Source organism: Rhinatrema bivittatum, chromosome 12, assembly GCF_901001135.1.
Source record: "Rhinatrema bivittatum chromosome 12, aRhiBiv1.1, whole genome shotgun sequence".
Lineage (NCBI taxonomy): Eukaryota > Metazoa > Chordata > Amphibia > Gymnophiona > Rhinatrematidae > Rhinatrema > Rhinatrema bivittatum.
Genome location: NC_042626.1, coordinates 76,313,999 through 76,338,409, shown reverse-complemented (window position 1 = coordinate 76,338,409; position 24,411 = coordinate 76,313,999). Strand labels below are relative to the sequence as shown.

The following is a 24,411-nucleotide window of genomic DNA, read 5'->3' as shown; positions in this document are numbered from 1 at the left end:
ATTACTGGAAACAGGAAGGAATACTAGGGGCCTACACTTGTGATGAGGGAGGAAAGCAAAGATATAGACAATAATTCCTCCATGCAGGCTGCCCGACATCCAAACATGCAGTCAAGTTTAATGTGCACATTGAGCGCCTTCTGTGCAGGCTATAAATAGAAATGTCTTGTGCTGGGTGATCCAAGAGGATCGCCCAGCACACTAACAATTAGCAATCACCCACATGTAAATGAGGAAATGTCATATGCAAATAAGGCTTTCAGAGTGTGGTATGCGGGCCACACCCACAGTTTTCCCTGGCACACATTCACTGGCATTGAAGACAGGAACTTTATTTAAGATTGCTTTCAAATTAGTCTTCTGGTGTGAAGTACAGTCCATTACGTCACCAGGGATGGATGAACCAGTTCTCATGGCACAACATCCTGCAATGTCCAGAGACTACAGATCCCCTACTGTAGTAAGCAAGGCTGTCTGTATTGTCCTGGACACAGGATAAAATTAGGTGATGCAAATAATCGAGACAGCGTTAAACAGGCAACACGACACTTCTTGGCAGAAAGCATGGGAGAAACACAGAGGAAGGAACAGGTATGTGGCAGGGCAGACTGCAGGGGCTCTATGCGCTTTATCCATTCTAGGTTTGGTTCAGCCACAGGCTTCAGAGCATGACAATGACGCGCCACGTCAACTCTCAGAGGAGATAGATACTTCTTTCAACAATAAGAAAGGTAGGAGAACTAGAGTGTATAGCAGTGAATGATGACATAGACTTAACTGGCATCTCAGAGACATGGTGGAAAGCAGGTAACCAATGGGATAGTGCTATAGCGGGGTACAAATTATATCGCAAAGACAGAGAGGAGCATCTTGGTGGCGGGGTGGTGCTTTATGTCCGAGATGGCATAGAGTCCAACAGGAGAAAGATCCTGCATGAGACTAAATGGACAAATCGAATCTTTACGGAAAGAAATCCTTTGTGTGTTGGGGAAGAGTATAGTAATAGGGGTATATTACCATCCACCTGGCCAAGATGGTGAGATGAACAGTGAAATACTAAGAGAAATTAGGGAAGCTAACCAAATTGATAGTGCAGTAATAATGGGAGATTTCAATTACCTCACAAAACACGTTGCAAAAATTTTTTTAAATTTTTATGTGCATAGGATTTTATCTCACAATGTGGACCATCATACCACCCTTGGTTGATTCAGGCAGTAAGCCACGCTTTCAACCACAACGGGTCACATTTAATCATCGGTCCAATATAGTCTTTTGAAATGCTTCAATTTTCTACTTTATTGAATTTATTTTTTTTTATCGTTTTTTGTCCATTTATAATAAAATATTTTTAACGATGTTAGAAGCGGAATTGCCTTACTTGTGCGGAGTGCTGCTGCGCTTCCGAGCTATTATCTTCACTTACTTGTGCAGAGCGCCACCGCGCTTTCAAACCTTTATCTTCAATACTGCCGTGCTTTATAGGCAGAGATTTCCGATTGAAGGTGCTCGTACAACTTAGAGCTCCTGTAGTTCAAGTAAGTGAAGATAATAGCTCGGAAGCGCGGCGGCACTCCGCACAAGTAAGGCAATTCCGCTTCTAACATCGTTAAAAATATTTTATTATAAATGGACAAAAAACGATAAAAAAAATAAATTCAATAAAGTAGAAAATTGAAGCAATTCAAAAGACTATATTGGACCGATGATTAAATGTGACCCGTTGTGGTTGAAAGCGTGGCTTACTGCCTGAATCAACCAAGGGTGGTATGATGGTCCACATTGTGAGATAAAATCCTATGCACATAAAAATTTTAAAAAATTTTTGCAACGTGTTTTGTGAGACAATTGTGGTTCGTTGCACATTACTTATTAACTGTTTCTGTATAGTAGATTTCAATTACCCCAATATTGACTGGGTAAGTATAACATCAGGTCATGCTAAAGAGATAAAGTTCCTGGATGAAATAAATGACAGTTTTATGGAGCAGTTGGTTCCAGAACTGATGAGAGTGGGGGCACTTTTAGATCTAATTCTCAGTGGAGCGCAGGATTTGGTGAAAGAAGTAATGGTAGTGGGGCTGTTTGGCACTAGTGATCATAATATGATCAAATTTGAATTAATGACTGGAAAGGGGACAGAAAGCCCTAAAACATCACCTATTTAAACAGGCTTTCATAGACCTTTTATGAGCTCACTTGTCTGACTATGTCCGTGGCTATGACCTTCCAGCTGAATCTGTCTGTAGTCCCCCATTACCCTGTTGATGTCGACTCATTTTTTATGTTATTTTAATGTAACTTTATTTTATATGGTTATAATATTCCATAAACAAATTTATTATGCTTGTTTTATTGTAAACCACCCTGAACCTTGGAGGATGCGGTCAACAAATCTTTTTTAATATATAAGTAAAACCATGGCTCTAGCGCTAAACTTTCAAAAGGGAAACTTTGAGAAAATGAGAAAATATAAAAACAAAAACAAAAACAAACAAACCTGAAAGGTGCAGCTTCAAAGGTAAAAGGTGTACCACAAGAATGGACATTGTTAAAAAATACCATCCTAGAAGCACAGTCCAGATGTATTCCACACATTAAGGTGGAAGGAAGGCAAAATGATTACCGGCATGGTTAAAAGGGGAGGTGAAAGAAGCTATTTTAGCCAAAAGATCTTCATTCAAAAATTGGAAAAAGGATCCAACAGAAGAAAATAGGATAAAGCATAAGCATTGGCAAGTTAAATATGAGATATTGATAAGACAGGCTAAGAGAAAATTTGAAAAAAAGTTGGCATTAGATGCAAAAACTCTCAACAAAAACTTTAAAAAATATATCCGAAGCAGAAAGCCTGAGAGGGAATTGGTTGGACCATTAGATGATCAAGGGGTTAAAGGGGCACTTAGAGAAGATAAGGCCGTCATGGAAATTTTAAACTATTTCTTTGCTTCAGTGGCTACTGTAGAGGATGTTGGGGAAATACCCGTTCTGGAGATGGTTTTTAATGGATGATGATTCAGATGAACTGAACCATATCACGGTGAACCTGGAAGATGTGGTAGGCCTGATTGACAAACTGAAGAGTAGTAAATCACCTGGATCAGATGGTATACACCCCAGGATTCTGAAAGAACTAAAAAATGAAATTTCAGACCTATTTCAATTAATTTGTAACCTATTATTAAAATCATCCATTGTACCTGAAGATTGGAAGATGGCCAATGTAACCCCAATATTTAAAAAGGGATCCAGGGGTAATCCAGGAAACTATAGACCGGTGAGCCTGACTTCAGTGCTGGGAAAAAATTTGGAAACTGTTATAAAGAATACAATCACAAAACATTTAGATAGACATGGTTTGATGGGACACAGCCAACTTGGATTTACCCAGGGAAGTCTTGCCTCACAAATCTCCTATATATTTTTGAAGTGGTATATTTGGATTTTCAGAAGGATTTTGACAAAGTCCCGCATGAGAGGCTTCTAAGAAAACTAAAAGTCATGGGATAGGAGGTGATGTCCTTTTGTGGATTGCAAACTGGTTAAAAGAGAGGAAACAGAGAGTAGGATTAAATGGTCAATTTTCTCAGTGGAAAAGGGTAAACAGTGGAGTGCCTCAGGGATCTGTACTTGGACCAGTGCTTTTAATATATTTATTAATGATCTGGAAAGTGATACGATGAGTGAGCTGATCAAATTTGTGGATGACACAAAATTATGTAGGGTAGTAGGACCTTGCAAGACTGCAAGATTGGGCTTCCAAATGGCAGATGAAATTTAACTTGGACAAATGCAAAGTGATGTATGTAGGGAAAAATAACCCTTGCTGTAGTTATGCAATATTAGGTTCTATCTTAGGAGTTACCACCCAGGAAAGAGATATAGGCATTATAGTGGATAATACATTGAAATCATTGGCTCAGTGTGCCACGGCGATCAAAAAAGTAAACAGAATGTTAGGAGTTAAGAACAGAATGGTTAATAAAACGGAAAATGTCATAATGCATCTGTTGCTCCATGGTGAGACCACTCCTTGAACACTGTGTGCAATTCTCTTCACTGCATCTCAAAAAAAGATATAGTTGCTTTGGAGAAAGTGCAGAGAAGGGCGACCAAAATGATAAGGGGCACGGAACAGCTCCTCTATGAGGAAAGGCTAAATAAGTTAGGGCTGCTCAGTTTTGAGATGACTGAGGGGGGATATGATAGAGGTCCTGAAAGGTCTTGAATAAGTTAATGTAAATTGGTTATTTACTCTCTCAGATAACATAAGGACCGGGGGGGTACTTCATGAAGTTAGCAAGTAGCCCATTTAAAACAAATCAATGGAAATTCTTTCACTCAGCGCATAGTTAAGCTCTGGAATTCATTATCAGAGGATGTGGTTATGGTAGTTAGTGTAACTGGGTTTAAAAAAGGTTTGGATAAATTCCTAGAGGAAAAATCCATAAACTGCTATTAATTAATAAGAAATATCTTGTGGTTTATCTAATGTTTGGGTACTTGCCAGGTACTTGTGATTTGGATTGGCCACTGTTGGAAGGATACTGGACTTGATGGACCCTTGGTCTGACCCAGGGTGGCATATCTTATGTTCTATAGGAAGAATACTATATATATGAGAGAGAGATGTAACAGCCAGCTCTCTGAAGGAGTTTGGAGAGCAGACACTGTACTCTTTCCTTCCATCACTGGTCATATTTGATTCTCCTCTGTATTGGTGTTGGGGTCTAAACCCACATTGGGCCACCGGTAGGGTAAGTGGAGTGCTGGTCAGCATTCTGCAGCCTGTAACTGTTTCCCATAGAAAGCAATGGGGAGTTTTTGGAAACTCATTTCTCCAGAAATACCAACCTGATGTTTTTTGTTCTTGAATTCGTATGAGAAATGTACGTTTTCTTCCTGCATGCCAAATTTGGTGACTTTTGGTTCCTTTTTTTGGAGAGCGATTTATATCATTCTGTATGTTAGAAAGCTTGAAAAGGAGGTGATTATGCTCCAGGTCACTGGTGAGACCTCACCTAGAGGTCTGGAGCCTTGTGTCCTATTCTGGAGACCCTACCTCCAGGAAGCCCTCTGAGATGGATCTAAATATGTATACCCAAGAGGAGACGTGAGACAGGGGAGAAATGGCAAGAAGTAAACCTTTATCAACAGAAAGGAATGGGACAGACCTCAGGGGGTCCAGGGTCTGGGAAAAATCAGCGGCAGTAGGGCCTCTGAATTAGGATGTTGAGAGGAATTTATAGTACAGAGGCACAGGGCTCGCAGCAGTCGCCCCTGAGGACAGTCCTGGAAAGGAAGCTCTAGAACAAGTAATCAAGTGGAGATAGACTCAGGAGCCATGCCAGGAAACACTTTATTGCATGGAAACAGTGATGGATGAATGACAGGAGGCTAAGAGAGTGGCAGCCTTCAGGAAGGCATGGGATAAGCACAGAGGATCATTAATTGCAAAACAATTGAAGAGATGGTGGCAGAATTAATTAGTAGCTGGGTCTGTCTGGCAGGCTGCAAATCCAGTAAGAACTGGAAGTCCTAGAGGAAATGCAGGCACTCCCATAGCTGGGTCCTTTATTTTGACCGATCCCCAAGGTGAGTTGGGAGTCTCAGCAGGGCCACTGGGACCTGGGAGGCTGGGTGGTGACGTACCAGCTGTGCTGGTGAGAGTGGCTGTTTGAATTCTTGTGAGGCTTTGCGATTAGACAGGGGAGGGTAGAGGTGCAGGGAAGGCACTGAAAAGCAGGATCTTGCACACTCTGCTCCCCAGGAGGCTGGAGTACAAAAGATGACGACAAATGACTTGAATAAGGTGCTCATGACATGCTGTGTGACTGGCTCTGGGATAGATCCTTGGCAATGTGGAAAGGAATAATTGGGCTGTCTCTCGCGAGACTGCTTCTTGCATGTAGAGCTGCTTTTAGCTTCAAAGCACTGTTTTTGGGAAAGCAGTGAGGCGCTGTGGAGTGCTCTGACTGCCATGTATTAATAGCATTGGCCTCCCACGTACTAAGGTAGCGCTGCTGCTGGGGTTGCTCCAGGGTCATTGTACAAAATCTGTAGAATATCAAACAAATCAGATGCCTAAGGAAAACAATCCACTGTTAGAAATGTAAACTCTTGCTTGCCTTCCAATGTATTACCTACTCAGCTCCTGAGTATCTCTCCCAACCTCCACTGCAGTACCTCAGCACGAGGGAACTCCCCACCCTCTGGCTTCTGCCAGATTAATCTGCACCAGAACCTGCATGTTCAGCTGTTTTGCCCCAAAACTATGGAACAAGATACCACTGTCCCTGCATAAGAACATAAGAACTTGCCATACTGGGTCAGACCAAGGGTCCATCAAGCCCAGCATCCTGTTTCCAACAGTGGCCAACCCAGGCCACAAGAAACTGGCAAGTACCCAAAAACTAAGTCTATTCCATGTTACCATTGCTAGTAATAGCAGTGGCTATATTCTAAGTGAACTTGATTAATAGCAGGTAATGGACTTCTCCTCCAAGAACTTATCCAATCCTTTTTTAAACACAGCTATACTAACTGCACTAACCACATCCCCTGGCAATTCCAGAGTTTAATTGTGCATTGAGTAAAAAAGAACTTTCTCCGATTAGTTTTAAATGTGCCCCATGCTAACTTCATGGAGTGTCCCCTAGTCTTTCTACTATCCGAAAGAGTAAATAACCGATTCACATCTACCCGTTCTAGACCTCTCATGATTTTAAACACCTCTATCATATCCCCCCTCAGTCGTCTCTTCTCCAAGCTGAAAAGTCCTAACCTCTTTAGTCTTTCCTCATAGGGGAGCTGTTCCATTCCTCTTATCATTTTGGTTGCACCTGCAGGAAAAGAACAAAGGCCTGGCAATTCAGTCTCCCGAGCTTCCCTGAACTCCAGAAACTCACTTTATAACTGTGACTAAGCAGGGAACGAATCTCCTGCCCCTTGACTATGGGACTTGTGCTCTGCCATCTGTGCCCCTACTACTACAGCACCTTAGTCAACCACCTCGGTCCTTCCCAGACCTCGCTCCCCACTTAGATACCTCGCCTGAACGTGCGCCCTTTTCGTGGAATTCTATGCTTATGGTAGACTAAGACACTAATATAACTGGAATCTGCCTTGAGCCCTTCTTGGTAAAAGCAGAATATAAAATAAAGCAAGGACTCAATGAATGTGCTCTCTGGGTACATTGGATGCTGATGCAGATTGTGATAGCACCACAGGGATTGGGACTGGGTAAGAAATCATTGAATGTTTGAGACCGGAGTTGGCGTTGGGCTCTATCTTGTCTCCTTATCAAACTCATTCCATGTTCTGGCAAGTCCCACCCACTCTCCACCGGTAAAACCAAAACACAGGAAGATAAAAATCTCACAATCTGCACACTTTATTGGAAATGCTTCCCACCCCCTACAACTGACTCTCTTCCCTCCATTCCTTGCCTCTCCCCTCCCTCGTCCCCTCCGATTCCCCAAGCTGTTTATGGTAGAGTTAGGAGCGCACAGCTCCCAGTGGTGGCCTCACCCAATTCTTAGTCTTCTTGTATTAGCATACTAACATTTCAAAGTTTGTTTTTTGTTTGTATTTTCATTCTGCTTTTTAATTGATAGGGATAAGTTAGAATTTTTTAGCTCAGGTGAGTTTTTAGTTACAGACACTTGGACTACTTTTCTTATTATTGGAACCTCACTGTCGGGATGCCCTAATTCTAATGCATCATTAGTATCCTTTAAAGATTTACCTCTCTCCGAACCATGCGCTGCTAGAGCGACTGTCGGCTTTCCCCTTGTTCTAGTTTAAAAGCTGCTCTATCTCCTTTTAAAGGTTAGCGCCAGCAGTCTGGTTCCACCCTGGTTAAGGTGGAGCCCATCCCTTCGGAAGAGACTCACTCCCCCTTCCCCAAAAGGTTACCCAGTTCCTTACAAAACTGAATCCCTCTTTCCTTGCACCATCGTCTCATCCACACATTGAGACTCCGGAGCTCTGCCTGCCTCTGGGGACCTGCGCGTGGAAAAGGTAGCATTCAGAGATGCTACCCTGGAGGTTCTGGATTTAAGGCTTTCTACCTAAGAGCCTAAATTTGGCTTCCAGAACCTCCCTCCCACATTTTCCTATGTCGTTGGGGCCCACATGTACCTACCACGACAGCCGGCTCCTCCCCAGCACTGTCTAAAAATCTATCTAGGTGACCAACGTGAGGTCCACCACCTTCGCATAGGTAGGGCATGTTACAGGCGATCCTCACGCCCACCAGCCACCCAGCTATCTACATTCCTAATAATCGAATCACCAACTATGACGGCTGACCTAACCCTTCCCTCCTGGGCAGAAGCCCTGGGAGATGCATCCTCGGTGCGAGAGGACAAAACATCACCTGTAGAGCAGGTCCTTGCTCATGATCATTGCTGCTGCACCAGGTTGATGCTCTCTGATCATGAGCCCCTTCCTCCTTCAATGCAGCACCAGAGCTGCCAGTCTGGATTTGGGACTTGGTTACTATGTCCCTGAAGGTCTCATCTATATACCTCTCTATCTGCCCTCAGCTCCTTCAGGTCTGCCACTCTAGCCTCCAGAGATGGGACTCGTTCTCTGAGAGCCAGGAGCTCTTTGCATCGCATGCACATGTACAACTTCTCACCGGTGGGTACGTTCTTATGTTCTTATGCTGCTATCACAGAATGCAAGGTCTCATCCGGAAGCAGAGAACTTTGAGGGAAGCATTCACCTTCTTCGAGTCGAGTATGAGACGAAACGTGCCCTCCTTCTTTGAGACCATTAAATAGATGGAGTAGCGCCCTGTGCGAAACCTCCGCCAAGGGAACAGGCAGTACCCAACAGCCCCAAGCTCTGGAGCCGTGCTAGGGTCTCCCTCACTGCCAACTGCTTGCTCACTGGTCCGCAGGGAGAAATTAGAAAAAGGGTCGCAAACGGGGCCAAGCAAATTCTAACACATAGCCATTTATCACACTGAGAACCCACTGGTTCTGTGTAATCTGGTCCACTCATCGTAAAATTGAGTCAAGCGACCCTCCTATAATAGAAACAACGGAGTGGACCGGCCTTGCCTCATTGCGAGGACTTTGCCCACCTGGTCACAGATCCTCCTGCGGCTCCCCCCGAAATGGCCTTTGGGCCCCTCGAAAAGGACTGCCCCCCTGACTGCCCTCGAGGAGTTAACTGTCTCTGCGAGCCAAGAGCAGCCCTGCTGGCCTTGATCTTCTAGCGGAATGGAACGAGACTGACTTGAAAGAATCTTGACTTTAGGCTTATCCTCAGGTAAACGGAGTGGCTTGTTATCCCCCGAGAGACTGAATCAGCCTATGCTCAAGACTCTTCCCCAAGCAAAAGGCGACCCTTTGAAAGGCAAGGAGCCCAACGGCATCTTTGAGGAGACGACCACTTACGCAACCAGAGTAATCTCCTGGCTGCCACTCGCGGAAGGCAATGTTCTTATGTTAATCATACACCTGGCACTAGATGCAAAGATTGGGAGGCCCCCCCCCTTCTTGCTGCTGGACTGCTGCCTTCATCTTAAATTTGTTCAGTTTTTAGTTACGTTTTAGGTTGCTATGGGAGTAGGAAAGCATACAATTAAGAGTGTCAAGAAACAAATCAAAACTTTTCAAATTAGCCTATTACTAGAAAAACACAGAACTATTTTATTTTTTGATTCATTTTATCTATTAGTTTTTTTAATTGTTTGTTTTTATAATTAGGATATCAGTTTTATTTAATGTTTGTTTTAGCTTATGATATCAGTTTTTATTTTGTATTTATGATTATTATTTGAAGATGGTCCTGTTTTGCTCATTTTATTGTTGATTATGATTTGTGGATCTTGTTTTGTTAATATGATTATGTATGTTTACCTGTTCATCAGTAGGCGATTTCATAAATTTTAATAAATATGTAAATATATGTCTGGTAGTGACCTACAAGGGAATGATCAAACTCTTGATAAGGTGTAGGGAATTTCTGAGTTCAAGTTAAAAAGGCTGAATGGTTTTTTTTTTTTGTTTTAGTGTGAAAGTGAAACCTGCCTGTAAATTAAAATTAAAGGATGAACTAGGGGTGGGTAGGAGGGTTGGGAAATACAAACACACAAACTTCTGTTGTATTGCCTGCCTTTCTGACAAACCTATTTAAAACAAAAACACACAGCCCTTCCTCCAGTATACGTTATTCAGGCATCTTGTAATTTTCCACTTACCATGCCCTACAACAGGCACCGAGACTCCACTTCCCTCTTTACCCCAGTAAAGCCCCTCTTCTGCCCACAGACGTCCCAGCGCTGAACAGATCTCTGCTGACTGTGCTGGGCTGACAAGCACTGGTTCCGCTTTTGTGCACCCTGCTGCTGTGCTGGGCTGTCTGTGCCTCTGCTATGTCCCTGAAGGTCTCATCTATATACCTCTCTGTCTGCCTCAGCCTCCTTCAGGTCTGCCACTCTACCCTCCAGAGATCGGACTCGTTCTCTGAGGGACAGGAGCTCTTTTGCATCGCATGCACATGTACCAACTTCACACCGGTGGGTACGTTCTTATGTTCTTATGCTGCTATCACAGAACGCAAGGTCTCCATCCGGAAGCAGAGAACCTTTGAGGGAAGCAATCACCTTCTTCCAAGTCGAGTATGAGACGAAACGCACCCTCCTTCTTTGAGACCACAAAATAGATGGAGTAGCGCCCTGTGCGAACCTCCGCCAAGGGAACAGGCATTACCGCCCCAAGCTCTGGAGCCGTGCTTAGGTTCTCCCCCTCACTGCCAACTGCTGCTCACTGGTCCGCAGGGAGAAATTAGAAAAAGGTCGCAAACGGGCCAAGCAAATTCTAACACATAGCCGTTTTATCACACTGAGAACCCACTGGTTCTGCCTAATCTTGGTCCACTCATCCCTTCAGCTAGAACTCTGAACACAAGAACAACTTGCCTGACCATTTGCGCTTGTTGTCAGGCAGATTTATACACCAAAGCAACACAGGCAGGGAAAATACAAAAAGCTTCTCCCAGAACGTACGACCCACATCCCTACACAACCCTATAACCCCAAGTGGCCACCCACCCTCACTTACACAAACCACACTCCTACTCTCAAAAACAACCCCATGTGCCCCGCCCACACACACATACCTGCTCCCAACATACACCCCCCAGTGAGTCCATCTCCTCCTCCAACACAGCTGACAGCTTACAGGGCAAGTGTTTAAAAACACCTAAATATGCTCTGAAATACTCTGAAACAGCCCTGTCTCCTCTTTTCCGGCACAATTTTCTCTCTTGTAAATACAGGACACTAATGACTGATATGTTGCAACACATGGAAAAACCATGAGGCAGCATAGCATACACTCAAAATGTAAAGTAAGAGAGGCCATGTTGAAAGCATTCCCAGCCATGCCTCTGCCACGCTAGCTCTGGGCAGTCTCGCCTTCTCTCACCATCTTGTCCTACTTGAAATGTTCCGTTGATGTCCGGGACTGCCCGGGCTCTGTCCGAGGACTGGCTCAGCGCCATGCCATAGGGGCAGTGAAGGCAGCACACTCTCTTCTAGAGGGACAGCCCCAGAGCCTGTTCTTGCGCTCACTGTAATGTTTTAAAATGTGTCAGCCAGTCAGGATTCTGTAATAAACTCAGTGTCTCATTACAAAGCTGTAAAAAGGCACTGCACTTAATAACTGGGCTTTAATTCACACCCCAAACAGGCTTAAGGAAAGGCTTGGTGACTTCAGAGTCTGTTTGCAAACCCATGGAGTCTCTGTAAAGGTGCAAGTTTTAAAATGAAGATATTGTAATGGCTTTTATTAGCCATCACTAAAGGGCAGCTTTACCCACTCCATTAAATCACCTTCTTCCAGATCTCCTGCCTTCATCTCCCTACTCTGCTGTCTGTAAATGTCAGCCTCACTCCTTAGAGCAGCTTGTAAAATGCAGGATCCCTGGTGGCGAGATGAGAAGAAACGGCTTCATTTCATTTATCTTCACTTCAAAGGAGATTTCCTTCAGGCCAGAAATGGGCTTCATATGTACGGCCATTTAACCCCTGCAGAAAAGCAATAGCAGTGAGCACCGGACAAGGACTGCCCACAGTGCCCTGGGAGACCCTCTGAAACCGGGTCCCCCACATCCCATTTTACCACCCCCCCTAAGTAAGGAAGAAAAAACAGAAAGAAAAGGAAGCAGATGCTGGCCCCGTGCCACCCCCTCACCCTCCTTGCCCACTGGCGTGATTCCTGCCGTGGCATTTTGCTGCGCTAACGCCCGCCTCCATCTCCAAAATTCTCTCTCAGCTTCTTGCCCACACGGGCAACGAAAGCAAAACAAGTGACGACCTCTAGAGAGAGAGGCCTGAGGGGCGTCAGCACCCCGACTCTCGTACCCGGCAGATCTGCCCCTACTGCTCACCCCCCAGGCGCTGAACGCTACTTCTGCTTGGCTAATAATTGTAATGGAGCTGTCCAAACCTTTCCTAAACCCCCGTATGCTATTAACCTTGACCAGATCCTCGGGCAATGCTTAATTCTGCATTGATGAAAAATGCTCTCTTAAATGTTTTTTTATCAATTCTGCGGGGCTTTGGTTTCATGGAGTGTCCCTGTCTTTTGTTTAGTCCTATTGGAAAGGGTAAATAAACTGAACCCTAGTAACCTGCGCCACCCAGCACCTGATTTATAGCCCTCAGGCTGAAGAGCCCTAACCTGCATTGCCCTCTCGGTATAGGGGAGCAGCTCCATCTCCTCGCATTTTCCTCACCCTTTTCTGCAACTTTTTCTCCGTCGCTGTATCTTTTTTTTGAGATGCAGTGACCAGAACTGCACCATGGATTGATACAGAGAAGTACGATATTCTCTGTGTTATTCTCTATTCCTGTCCCAATAATAATCGTATTCATGCTATTTGCTTTTTGACTGCCACTGCACAACGCCCCATGAGCCCTTTCCTGGATCTCACAAAGCAGAATCTGCCTAGAGGGACTCCAACAAACTTCTGCCTCCACCCGCTCTCAACCCACATTTGCCAAAGGAGAGGCTGAGGGAGATTTCAGGCCACCAAGACCAGATGAAAACCTTTATCTGCAGAACACAGCAGACAGGATTAGATAACCTGGTCCTCTCCGGTCACTGGTAATAACAGAATATTAGTAACACTGCTGCTCCTGCTAGAGGCGCTTTTACGTCAATAGGTAGGAGAAAATATTAGCAATGGGGGCACTATCATCCCTGCCACTCCTACCTGCTGCTATCTGCATGGGTCTTGGGAAGTCTATGGCTCTGAGCGCAAGTGGAACAGAAGAGACCCTAAACTGCGAAGGGAACAGGGCGATCCAGTTCTGTTCTGCCTCACTGTGGCATGCACTTGTGGTTCTGCTGGTTCCACCAGAAATACAAAGTCCTGAATGCAGGGAGTTAAAGCCAGGACTGGATTAGCCTGCTCATTGTGGCATGGAGCCAGGCGGGTAGAGGGCACGAGCAGGGTAAGAAATGCATGCAAGTGTTGGGAGGAAGCAACTGGATAAATTTAACCCAGAGAATTCCCACTCGCCCCCCTCAGCAGGTATCTAGCCCTGTGGCTGGGAATCGGAGCTGCTAGCTGGCTCCATTTTAGCTCCAATGAGCTGATCCAGGCCTGGGTTTTACCACATTGCTTCTATGAACTTGTGGCTTGGATTCTCCTGCATGTGCGAAGGTAAAAACCAGGCCGGGATCAGCCTGTCAGGAGGAAAGGAGCCAGCTGGCAACCTCAGTCGGAAAATAGTGACAATATTACAGACTCTGACATCTCAAACAGGAAATTGGGAAAGACAATGTGAAACAAGCCGAATTAGGTTAAAAGGGCCATGCAGTCTAGCAGCTGGACGCGTGCGATGCCCGGAGGAAGGAGGCCCTTAGAGCAATCTATCCATTCTTACAGAAAACACATTCCCCATCTGCGATTCCTCAGGACAAGGGCGGTTCCTACTGCATAATGAGCACCAGGCGATACCTCAGGAACGGATCCAAAGTTTTAGTCATTCAGGCATATTCTTTCTGCAAGCTCTAGTGTAACACAGCTACCGTGTGACCCCACTTACTAAGAGAACCTTTAGCCTAGGGAGTTCCCACAGCCATGCCTCATGCATATTCATTACGCATGGAGCACATCTGCATATGCTGAAAATGCAGAACATGCAAATTCTTATCATTTATTTGTTTGTTCGATCTGGAATATCACATTGGTTTTACATTGTAACTTGGTTTTAGGAAGGGAGGGCCTTCCTATTTACATTCGGGCCGATACAGTAAAGTCCACGGGAGGGCGGGCAAATGCCCGCTCTCCCAGCACCCACACAGGCCACTCTCCTGTGCACGCGATTCACTATGCAAATTAGGCCCAGAGGTAAAAACAGGCAAAAGGAAGCGCTAGGGACACTAGTGCGTCCCCAGCGCCTCCTTTTGGACAGGAGCGGTGGCTGTCAGCGGGTTTGACAGCCAACGCTCAATTTTGCCAGCGTCGGTTCTCGAGCCCGCTGACAGCCACAGGTTTGGAAACTGGACTCCGGCAAAATTGGGCGTCCGGTTTCGACCCGCGAGCCGCCTTCAATTTTTTTTTTTTTTTTTTTTTTTACTTTTGGTAACTTTAGGGACCTCCGACTTAATATCACCATGATATTAAGTCGGAGGGTGCACAGAAAAGCAATTTTTACTGCTTTTCTGTGCACTTTCCCGGTGCCCGAAGAAATTAGCGCCGACCTTTGGGAGGGCGCTAATTTCTGAAAGCAGAATGTGCAGCTTGGCTGCACATTTTGTTTTCTGAATCGCATGGGAATACCTAATAGGGCCATCAACATGCATTTGCATGGTGCGGGCGCTATTAGGTTCACGTTTTCGGCCCCTTACTGAATAAGGGGTAATGCTAGTGCGTCGAAAACACGCGTCCAATAGAGGGTTAACAGTGCGCTCTGTCGGAGTGCACTGTACTGTATCGGCCCGATTATAACTTCAAGAATGCTGCTTATTTAACATTTTAAATTCAAATTCAGAGATAGTACATACAATAACAATTAATCGGAAACGAGACAATATGTCTTCAACATACAGTATGATATCACATGATCAATTCTAAGAGTAGCTTTAGCAGCAATGGTAACAAACGGGAACAAGGTGAAGTCCAGCACAAATAATGTTATCTACAATGGTTGAGATATAACTAAGATGGGTTACAGCGAAGCGTTCTATAGGGGTGTTTTATAGAATAAATACATAAATAATGGAGCTTACAGTGGTTCGGCAATGAATTCAAGGAGTAACTGTTTTTAGTGCCTGGTAAGGGTGGTATCAGGGTTTGGTGAAGATGTCAGTAGATTGGATTAGAGGTATATATAGGGGTACATTTTAAAACACAACGTGCGCACGTACTTTTGTTCGCGCATCAGGCGCCCCTTTTTGCAAGCCCGGGACTTACGCGCGTCCCGGGGCTTGCGCGCGCCACCGAGCCTATGCAAATAGGCTCGGCGAGCACAGGGGGTTTTTAAAAGGGTTACGTGTGTACCTTATGTGTGTAACCCTTTTAAAATCCGGCCCATAATGAGAAGTGATCAAGAGATAAACATAGCGGGCAGTTTCAGCGGGGAAGGGGTTGTAGATGGAAGGGGGGGTGTGCTTTCGTGGTATGTGATGCATGAGAGGGGGCGTCTTGTAGGAGGTGAGGAGGGAGGAGCTGGGGGGGGGGGAGAGGAGGGAGGCAGGAGGGGAGCAAAAAGTATTTCTTAGTGGGGGGGGGGGGGGCTTATGATGGTGTAGAGAAGGCCTTAGGGAAGAGCCATGTTTTGAGATTTCTTTTGGAGGATTGCGTTGTAGGATCCAATCTTAGATATGTTGGTAAGTTGTTCCAGTGTGAGGGACCAGCTAAGCATAGGGCCCGTTCTCTTATTGTAGTGAGGGGATTGGGATAAGTCCAGTGTTGGTGGAGCGGAGGTTCCTTGGAGGGTTGTAAAAATAGAGGAAAGCATTTTAGGCCAGTTGAAATTGTCGTTACAGAGTGCTTTGTGGATGAGGGTGAGGACTTTAGATTGTATTCGGAAAGGAATGGGAAGCCAGTGTAGGTTTTTAGGATAGGTGAGATGTGGGCCGATCGTTTGCTGTTAGTGAGCAGTCTTGCTTTTTGCAGCAACTGCAATGGTCTGAGGGTGGCTGCTGGCAGGCCAAGAAGGAGGGCATTACAGTAATCGAGTTTGGAAAATAAAAGTGCTTGGAGGACAGTTCGGAAGTCATGGGTTGTATAGGAGAGGTCTGATTCTTTTTTACAATTTGCCAGTTTGAAGAATCCGTCTTTTATTATAGATTTTTGAAGTTTTAGTTCATCTAGGAAGATGCCTCGATCTTTGGTAGTGAAAACTATTTGCTTCTCAGTCTTGGATGCTGCCAAGATTTTTGGCTGATTGCAGTGAGGGATTTGTTTTTTGTGTATAACATTTCAGTTTTTTTTTGTGATTGAGGGAGAGAGACATTTGTGAGAGTAGTTGGGTTATCTTTTGTAGGTGGGTATTCCCGAGCTTTAAGGTGGTTTCAAGGGTTTCTTTCAGCAGGAGCAGGATTTGAACATCATCTGCGTAGACGTAGTAGGCTAAGCCTAGTTCAGTTAGGAACGTGCAGAGGGGCAGGATGTAGATGCTGAAGAGGGTGGCTGAGAGGACCCATGAGGAAGGGGGATGGGTTGGATTCGGATGCATTAAGAGTGATATCCTGAAGCCTGATTAGCTGTGGCGTCCCTAGGTCAGGACTGGAGAAACCTTGCTGTAGATCATTCCTGCTTTTCTGAAGTGGTAGCAGAATGCATTCTGCTAATTCCAGTCCTTCTTCCCTCTAAAATCAGCACTGTGTCAGGTGCTGTGGAAATGCAGGACTGGCCTCTTGCTCTGCAGAAAACGGGTCACATAAGACATGTGGTGAGAAGCAGCCTGTGCAGAGTAATTGCCGCGCCTCGTGTCAGCTGGACTGTGTCATGCCTGTTGGTTAGGAATGCTCAGCAATCGCTCCTTGTTTTCATGAACAATTTCCTGCCATAACCTTTGATCCCAGAACAAAGGATCTACAGCCCTGTAAAGCAACAATATCTTCCTCCAAATATCCATATCTTGACCCTATCCCACAAATGAGTGAGGGAAGGCAGTAAGATGAGATGACTTGTTTTTTTTAGATACATTACACATTCACACAATTCCTGCCACTCCCTCAGAGATCCCCTGTGTTTATCCCATGCTTTCTTAAATTCAGATACCATTTTATCTCCACCACCTCCACTGGGAGGCTGTTCCATGCATCCACCATCCTTTGTGTAAAGAAATATTTCCTGAATCTACCCCCTTTCACCCTCATCCCATGTCCCCTGATTCCAGAGTGTCCTCTCCTTTGAAAGAGGCTCACCTCCTGTGCATGGAAACCTTGAAGGTATTTAAGTGCCTCTATCGTATCTCCCCTATCTCGCCTTTCCTCTAGGGTGTACGTATTTAGATCTTTACAATGAATACCACTGACAGTGACCATTTTAGTTGCCACCCTCTGAACTGACCCCAATCAGTTTATATTCATTTGAAGGTGCTGTCTCCAGAACTATATAAAGTATTCCAGATGAGGTCTCACCTTATAGATACATCACCTCCTTTTAAAATGCAGCCCATTCCTCTCCCTATGCAGCCAAGCATTTATTCGATCTATATTCCGCTTTTCAATTGTCTTTTGCCACCACTTTATCCACCTGTTTGGTGACCTTGAGATCATCAGATACGATCACCCCCAGATCTTGCTTTTTGTGCCTAGAATAATTTCACCCCTCCAGCCCAGACCAAGGTGCTCTTGGGTTTTTGCAGCCCAAATGCATGAGACCTTGCATTTTCTAGCATTAAATATTAGATTCCAGATGCTACACCAGGCCTCAAGCTTCACGAGACCCCCTCCTCATGTTTGCCACACCTTCCTGGCTGTCTACCGTGTTGCTGACTTTGATATCATCCACAAAAAGACAAACCTTCCACAATCCTTCCACCATATCCTTCCGAAAATGTTGGAAAAGAACTGATCCTCCCTGTGGCACACCACCGCTAACTCCCTTCTCCACAGAGCGAGCTCTATTTACTACAATCCTGGCCTCCACGTAACCAGTCACTCGCTTTAGGTTGCACCTTACAAGCTCCAGAAGAAAGACCTCTGTCACATTGCAAGTATTAAGGAGAGTATTAGCAGTAAATCCGAGAGACTGAGGCCAGCCTGGACATCCCCTGGCTTACCGTGAGGTTCACTCCTGTTGGGATATACGCAAAACAAATCCACGTGGAGTCGGTACCTTGAGAGGAAGCAAAACCTCATAACCTAGCAGCCTGCCAACCTTTCCGCTGTCAAGGCAGTTCTCAGAACAAGCAGAGTCTTGTCTCCGGTGAAGACCTCACTCTAGCTCCAGCTGCTCATGTAAAAAGCTGAAATTCAGTGCACACCTCCTGACGCACAAGCTACTCATGGTTAACTCCTGATGCAGTGCTGATGCCTGGAGAGGTGTTAAAATGTGCAAAAACCAGCAAATGTGCACACAGAAAAACCAAGTTATGCGCAGAAAACAGGGCGTGTGTATATAAATCATATTTTCCACACATAAAATAAGAGTTATGTGCACAAAAAAATGCTTTCTGCCCCAGCACATAAATCATATTTTGTGTGTGGAAAACATGCTGTGTGTGCAAAGCATTTTTTATACATAAAAGCCTAAATACAGGTCCCAGTACTGAACCTCCAGCTTGTGCCATAGACTAACATCAGCCCTGGAAACTGTACTCCACCTCAGACTAGGATGTTAAACTACGCTGATAAATTGAGCATCCATTTCCTAACCTGACCGCCCTCAAGACTTTTTTTTTTTCCATGTTGCTGTTTCGTGGGTCCTCCTACTTAGTATGGCCATGATATTAAGTCAGAGAAACCATAAAAAAGCAGTATTTTCTGTTGATGGCTTCGGATGCCTCATGATTTATCATTGGCTCCAGGTCTGGGATTAATTGTTAAGGGTTAAAATGTACACAAAGTGATTTTTTTACATTGGGAGAACTATTTATTTAGATTTTTATATTCTGCTTTTTGGCACATCAAAGTGGATTACATGCAGGTACTATAGGTACTTATCTAACCCCACAGGATTTACAATCTAATTTTGGACCTGAGTCAATGGAGGGTAAAGTGACTTGCCCAAAGTCACAAGGAGTCACAGCAGGATTTGAACCCTGGCTTCCAGCCCACTGCTCTACCACTAAGTTACTCCGCCACTACCAGTTAAGAGCCTCCTCAACATGGCCTTTCCATGCCATGAGCGCTATTAGCTCCCGGCAGGTTTGGACGCCCTAGTGACCAATCTCACTACGGTATTGCATCGGCCCCCAATGTTGTGCACTCACAGTGCTGAGGCTTTAACCCATGCGTTGTACTGAGCGCATCTTCTTGCATCGGCCCCCCGATGAGGGAGGGTTTGGCAGGGAAGTGGCTAGCACAGGTGCTAATCTGCAGCCCAGGGCTGAAAGAGTTAATCCCGTGCACGGGCTCCAGGCAGCTGCACTGTTTACCACTGATCGGAGATGCGCACGCGGAGCTCAAGCCACAGTCCGGAGTGCCCTAAACATTTCCAGAGATCTGCCTACAGAGCCAGGGTGGCCCCCCCTGACTGCAGGAGACGAGAAACAGGTTGCAGGTCAGTGACCTGGCATGACCCAACAGACAATCCGCCCTGGGAGCGAGGGGTTGCTGCCCCCAAATCAATGCCTCCTGCTCCCTGCTGCCCTCGAGCCAGCCTGTGGGAAAGCAGAAAGGGACTGCAGGACAACTGCATCCAAGCCCGAGCAAAGTCTCCCTACCTCCGGCACCCACCTGAAAGCACGGCCCCCCAGGGGCGCTGCCCGCACCTACCTGTGGCAGGGATGGGCTGGGCGGCCTCCCCGAGCAGGAGCAGGAGCAGGGGCAGCAGCAGCCCGGGGCGCATCTTCACTTCGCAGCCCTGCCCGAGTCTCTCGCCCGCTCTTTCCCTCCCCACGGCAGAGGACTGGGAAGCTCCGCCAGAAGCCTTTATGGGCTGGGCTGGAGCCTCCTCCGGGAAAGGGAGTCCTGCTGCCCTCTTGCGGCTTTTCCACAAATTGCAATTCCTCTCCCCTGCCTGACTGCGGGGACAGCGCTGTGTACACTGAGGCTCCCCGTCTCGGCAGACTCAGGACAGCATTAATGCTCTCCATTGTTAAGGATGTGTCGGGCGGATGTTTACAGGCTTCAGACTATTCTCCTATTTGAGCCATTAGCAGCCAGTGCTGGGCTAAGCCAAATATTCAACCAACAGCGCCCCTCCCAGAATATTAATAGCAGCTGCCTAAATCATCCCTTGGCAGCGTTTGCTCTGTGGAGTTCCCTGCCACTGCCCGTCAGGAAGCTTTTCCTCCTACAGACTTTTAACACAGCCCCTCCAAACTGGCTTAAACTCTGCCCTCTGGTGATGCTCTTTGAGGATTCTGCTCCTTTTGAAGACTTTTGAGTAATTTATTGTACAGAATTCTGATGTATTTTAATCTTACTTGTATTTATAATTATTATTGTACAGTGATCCTAGAATGATGGAGGGAGGGGGCAAGAATTGGGTGTGTGTCTGTTTATTGTTAATTCATGTTTTGTTTTTTTTACTGGTTGTTACTGTAATGTTATCTGCTTTGAAACTGTCTCTGGACTGGGTGAGGTCAACATGTCACCAGATTACCAAACTGAAGGTGAAGAGGGCGTTTAGAAAGGTGAGGTTGGGACTTGTATTAGCCGTTGTGAGGGGAGGACTAACTTTCCAGAGTTAGGCACTTTCCAATATGCTTTGTTGCGTTTAATGCAAAGGCAACATTGCTCCCCACTTAGACAGTAGGGGGAAAAGAGGAATTGGATTCGGATGATAACCGAGGTCCCCAGCTTCCATAGTCCGGGATACTGATCCGCATAGGACTGCTTCTACGGCCAAGTCCTAAAGGAAACGAAGAAAGCGGGCATGGGGGGAAATTGCTGATACAGCGGTTACTACCCTTAATCAATAAGCCTTGATACTTTGATGCAACTCAAATATTGCTCTCTTCTTCAACAGCTGGGGAAAAGGGGAATTGGATTTAGACATCAATCAATGAGCGTCCCGCCTTTTACGGTCTGGGGAACTGAAAAGCATGGGGTAACCTGCACAGATCAGCGGTTTCTACCCTTAACAGAAGGCATGGGATTACTTCCTTTAACCAATAAGCCTTGATGCTTTTGCTGCAACATCACTCTCTGCTTCAAAGGAGGGAGGTGGGGGTTGAAAGGAAAGAGACATTTGGAGACAGTAAGGAAAAAATATAGGACGGCTTCTATGATCGAGTCCATAAGCAAAGCACGTCAAGCACTGGCTGATACGTGGGGGTAACCTGCATGGCACAGCAGATACTTCCATGGGAAGCTTGCTGGGCAGCCTGGATGGACCATTGGTCCTTTTCTGCCATCAATTCTATGTAATTGGTTAGTCCAATAAAAAGCTGTGGCCTACAATAAAGCAGCCATTCATAGAAACATGACGACAGAAAAAGATCGTATGGCCCATCCAGTCTGCCCATCTATCCTGCTATTTTAGCATTATAATTCTCATCATTTCCTTGGAGATCCCTATAGTTATCCCCTGCTTTCTTGAATTAAAATATTGTTTTTGATTCCACCACTTCCACTGGGAGGCTGTGCCACACATCCACCACCCTCTCTGTAAAGAAATATTTCCTTAGATTATTCCTGAGTCTTTCCCCTTTCAGCCTCATAAGAACATAAGAACATAAGAAAATGCCATACTGGGTCAGACCAAGGGTCCACCAAGCCCAGCATCCTGTTTCCAACAGTGGCCAATCCAGGCTACAAGTACATGGCACGTACCCAAAAACTAAGTCTATCCCTCACTACTGATGCCAGTAATAGCAGTGGCTATTTTCTAAGTCAACTTGATTACTAGCAGGTTAATGGACTTCTCCATGAACTTATCCAAACCTTTTTTAAATCCAGCTACACTAACTGCACTAACCACATCCTCTGGCAACAGAGCTTAATTGTGCATTGAGTGAAAAAGTTTTAAATGTGCTACTTGCTAACTTCATGGAGTGCCCTGTTCTAGATCTCTCATGATTTTAAACACCTCTATCATATCCCCCCTCAGCCGTCTCTTCTCCAAGCTGAACAGCCCTATCCTCTTTAGCCTTTTGTCATAGGGGAGTTGTTCCATTCCCTTTATCATTTTGGTCGCCCTTCTCTGTACCTTCTCCATCTCAACTATATCTTTTTTGAGATGCAGCGACCAGAATTGTACACGGTATTCAAGGTGCAGTCTCACCATGGAGCGATACAGAGGCATTATGACATTTTCCGTTTTATTCACCATTCCCTTTCTAATAATTCCCAACATTCTGTTTGCTTTTTTGACTGCTGCAGCACACTGAACCGACGATTTCAATGTATTATCCTCTATGATGTCTAGATCTCTTTCCTGGGTTGTAGCTCCCAATATGGACTCTAACATTGTGTAACTACAGCAAGGGTTATTTTTCCCTATATGCATCACCTTGCACTTATCCACATTAAATTTAATCTCCATTTGGATGCCCAATTTTCCAGTCTTGCAAGGTCTTCCTGCAATTCATCACAATCCGCTTCTGATTTAACTACTCTGAATAATTTTGTATTGTCTACAAATTTGATTACCTTACTCGTCGTATTCCTTTCCAGATCATTTATAAATATATTGAAAAGCACTAGTCCAAGTACAGATCCCTGAGGCACTCCACTGTTTACCCTTTTCCACTGAGAAAATTGACCATTTAATCCTACTCTCTGTTTCCTGTCTTTTAACCAGTTTGCAATCCATGAAAGGACATCGCCTCCTGTCCCATGACTTTTTAGTTTTCTTAGAAGCTTTTCATGAGGGACTTTGTCAAACGCCTTCTGAAAATTCAAATACACTACATCTACCAGTTCACCTTTATCCACATGTTTATTAACTCCTTCAAAAAAAAAAATGAAGCAGATTTGTTAGGCAAGACTTGCCCTGGGTAAAGCCATGCTGACTTTGTTCCATTAAACCATGTCTTTCTATATGTTTTGTGATTTTGATCTTTAGAACACTTTCCACTATTTTTCTTGGCACTGAAGTCAGGCTAACCGGTCTGTAGTTTCCTGGATCGCCCCTGGAGCCCTTTTTAAATATAGGGGTTACATTGGTCACCCTCCAGGTACAATGGATGATTTTAATGATAGGTTATAAATTTTAACAAATAGATCTGAAATGTCATTTTTTAGTTCCTTCAGAACCCTGGGGTGCAATCAATATGGTCCAGGTGATTTGCTACTCTTTAGCTTGTGTATCTGGCCTGTTAGATCTTCCTCGTTCACAGTGATTTGGTTTTCATCTGAATCATTACCCCTTGAAAACCATCACTGGAATCAGTATTTCCCCAGCATTGTCATCTCATGACCCCTTGTTCTAGAGACTCTTTTCCATTGAAAAAGGCTCACCTCCTGTGCATGGAGACCTTTGAGATATTTGAATGTCTCTATCAGATCTCCTCTATCTCACCTTTCCTTTAGGGTATACATCCCCATATGTTTCAGAATGAAGACCATTTTAGCAGCCTCCCTCTGAACTGACTCCATCCTGTTTCTATCCTTATGAAGGTGGGGTCTCCAGAACTGTGCACAATATTCCAAGTGAGGTCTCACCAGGGACCTATACAGGGGCAGCATCACCTCCCATTTTCTGCTGACCATCCCTCTCCCTGTGCACCCAAGCATCTTCCCGGCTTTTACCATCACTTTATCCACCTTTGGCCACCTGAAGATCAGATACAATTACCCCCAGATCCCGCTCTTCCTTTGTGCTTAGAAGGATTTCACCTCCAGTACTGAAACCTTCCCTTGGGTTTTTGCATCCTAAATGCATTTCTCTGCATTTTTTAGCATTAAATCTTTCCTCTCCTTTCTGGCTGTCTATCTTGTTATAGATTTTGGTATCATCAGCAAAAAAGACAAACCTCTCCTGACAGCCTTTCCGTTATGTTGCTCACAAAAATGCTGAAAAGAACCGGTCCAAGTCCAATCCCTGAGGCACACAGGTAGTAACAACCCCCTCCTCAGAGAAAACTCCATTTACCACCAGCCTTTGTCACCTCCCACTCAGCCACTTTCTAACCCAGTCAGTCGCTCTAGGATCCATACCAAGGGCGCACTATTTATTTATAAGTCTCCTATGTAGAAGTGGGTCAAAGGCCTTGCTGAAATCCGAGTACATTACGTCTAGCGCTCTTCTTTGATCCAATTCTGGTCGCCCAATCAAAGAAATTGATCAGATTTGTCTGACAAGATTTACTTCTGG

At 45.2% G+C, this 24,411-nt stretch overlaps 1 protein-coding gene across 5 annotated transcripts in view; it reads right to left on the bottom strand.

The window, feature by feature from the left end:
* The window catches only part of PLXDC1 (plexin domain containing 1), a 78,459-nt gene extending 58,398 nt beyond the window's left edge, over positions 1-20,061 (bottom strand). For all 5 annotated transcript variants that reach the window (XM_029573232.1, XM_029573234.1, XM_029573235.1 and 2 more), the window contains exon 1: positions 19,923-20,061. In XM_029573232.1, the coding sequence (XP_029429092.1) occupies positions 19,923-19,995 (73 nt within the window). In that variant the 5' untranslated portion in view covers positions 19,996-20,061. The remainder of the gene's footprint in view (positions 1-19,922) is intronic.
* Positions 20,062-24,411: the final 4,350 nt, after the last annotated feature.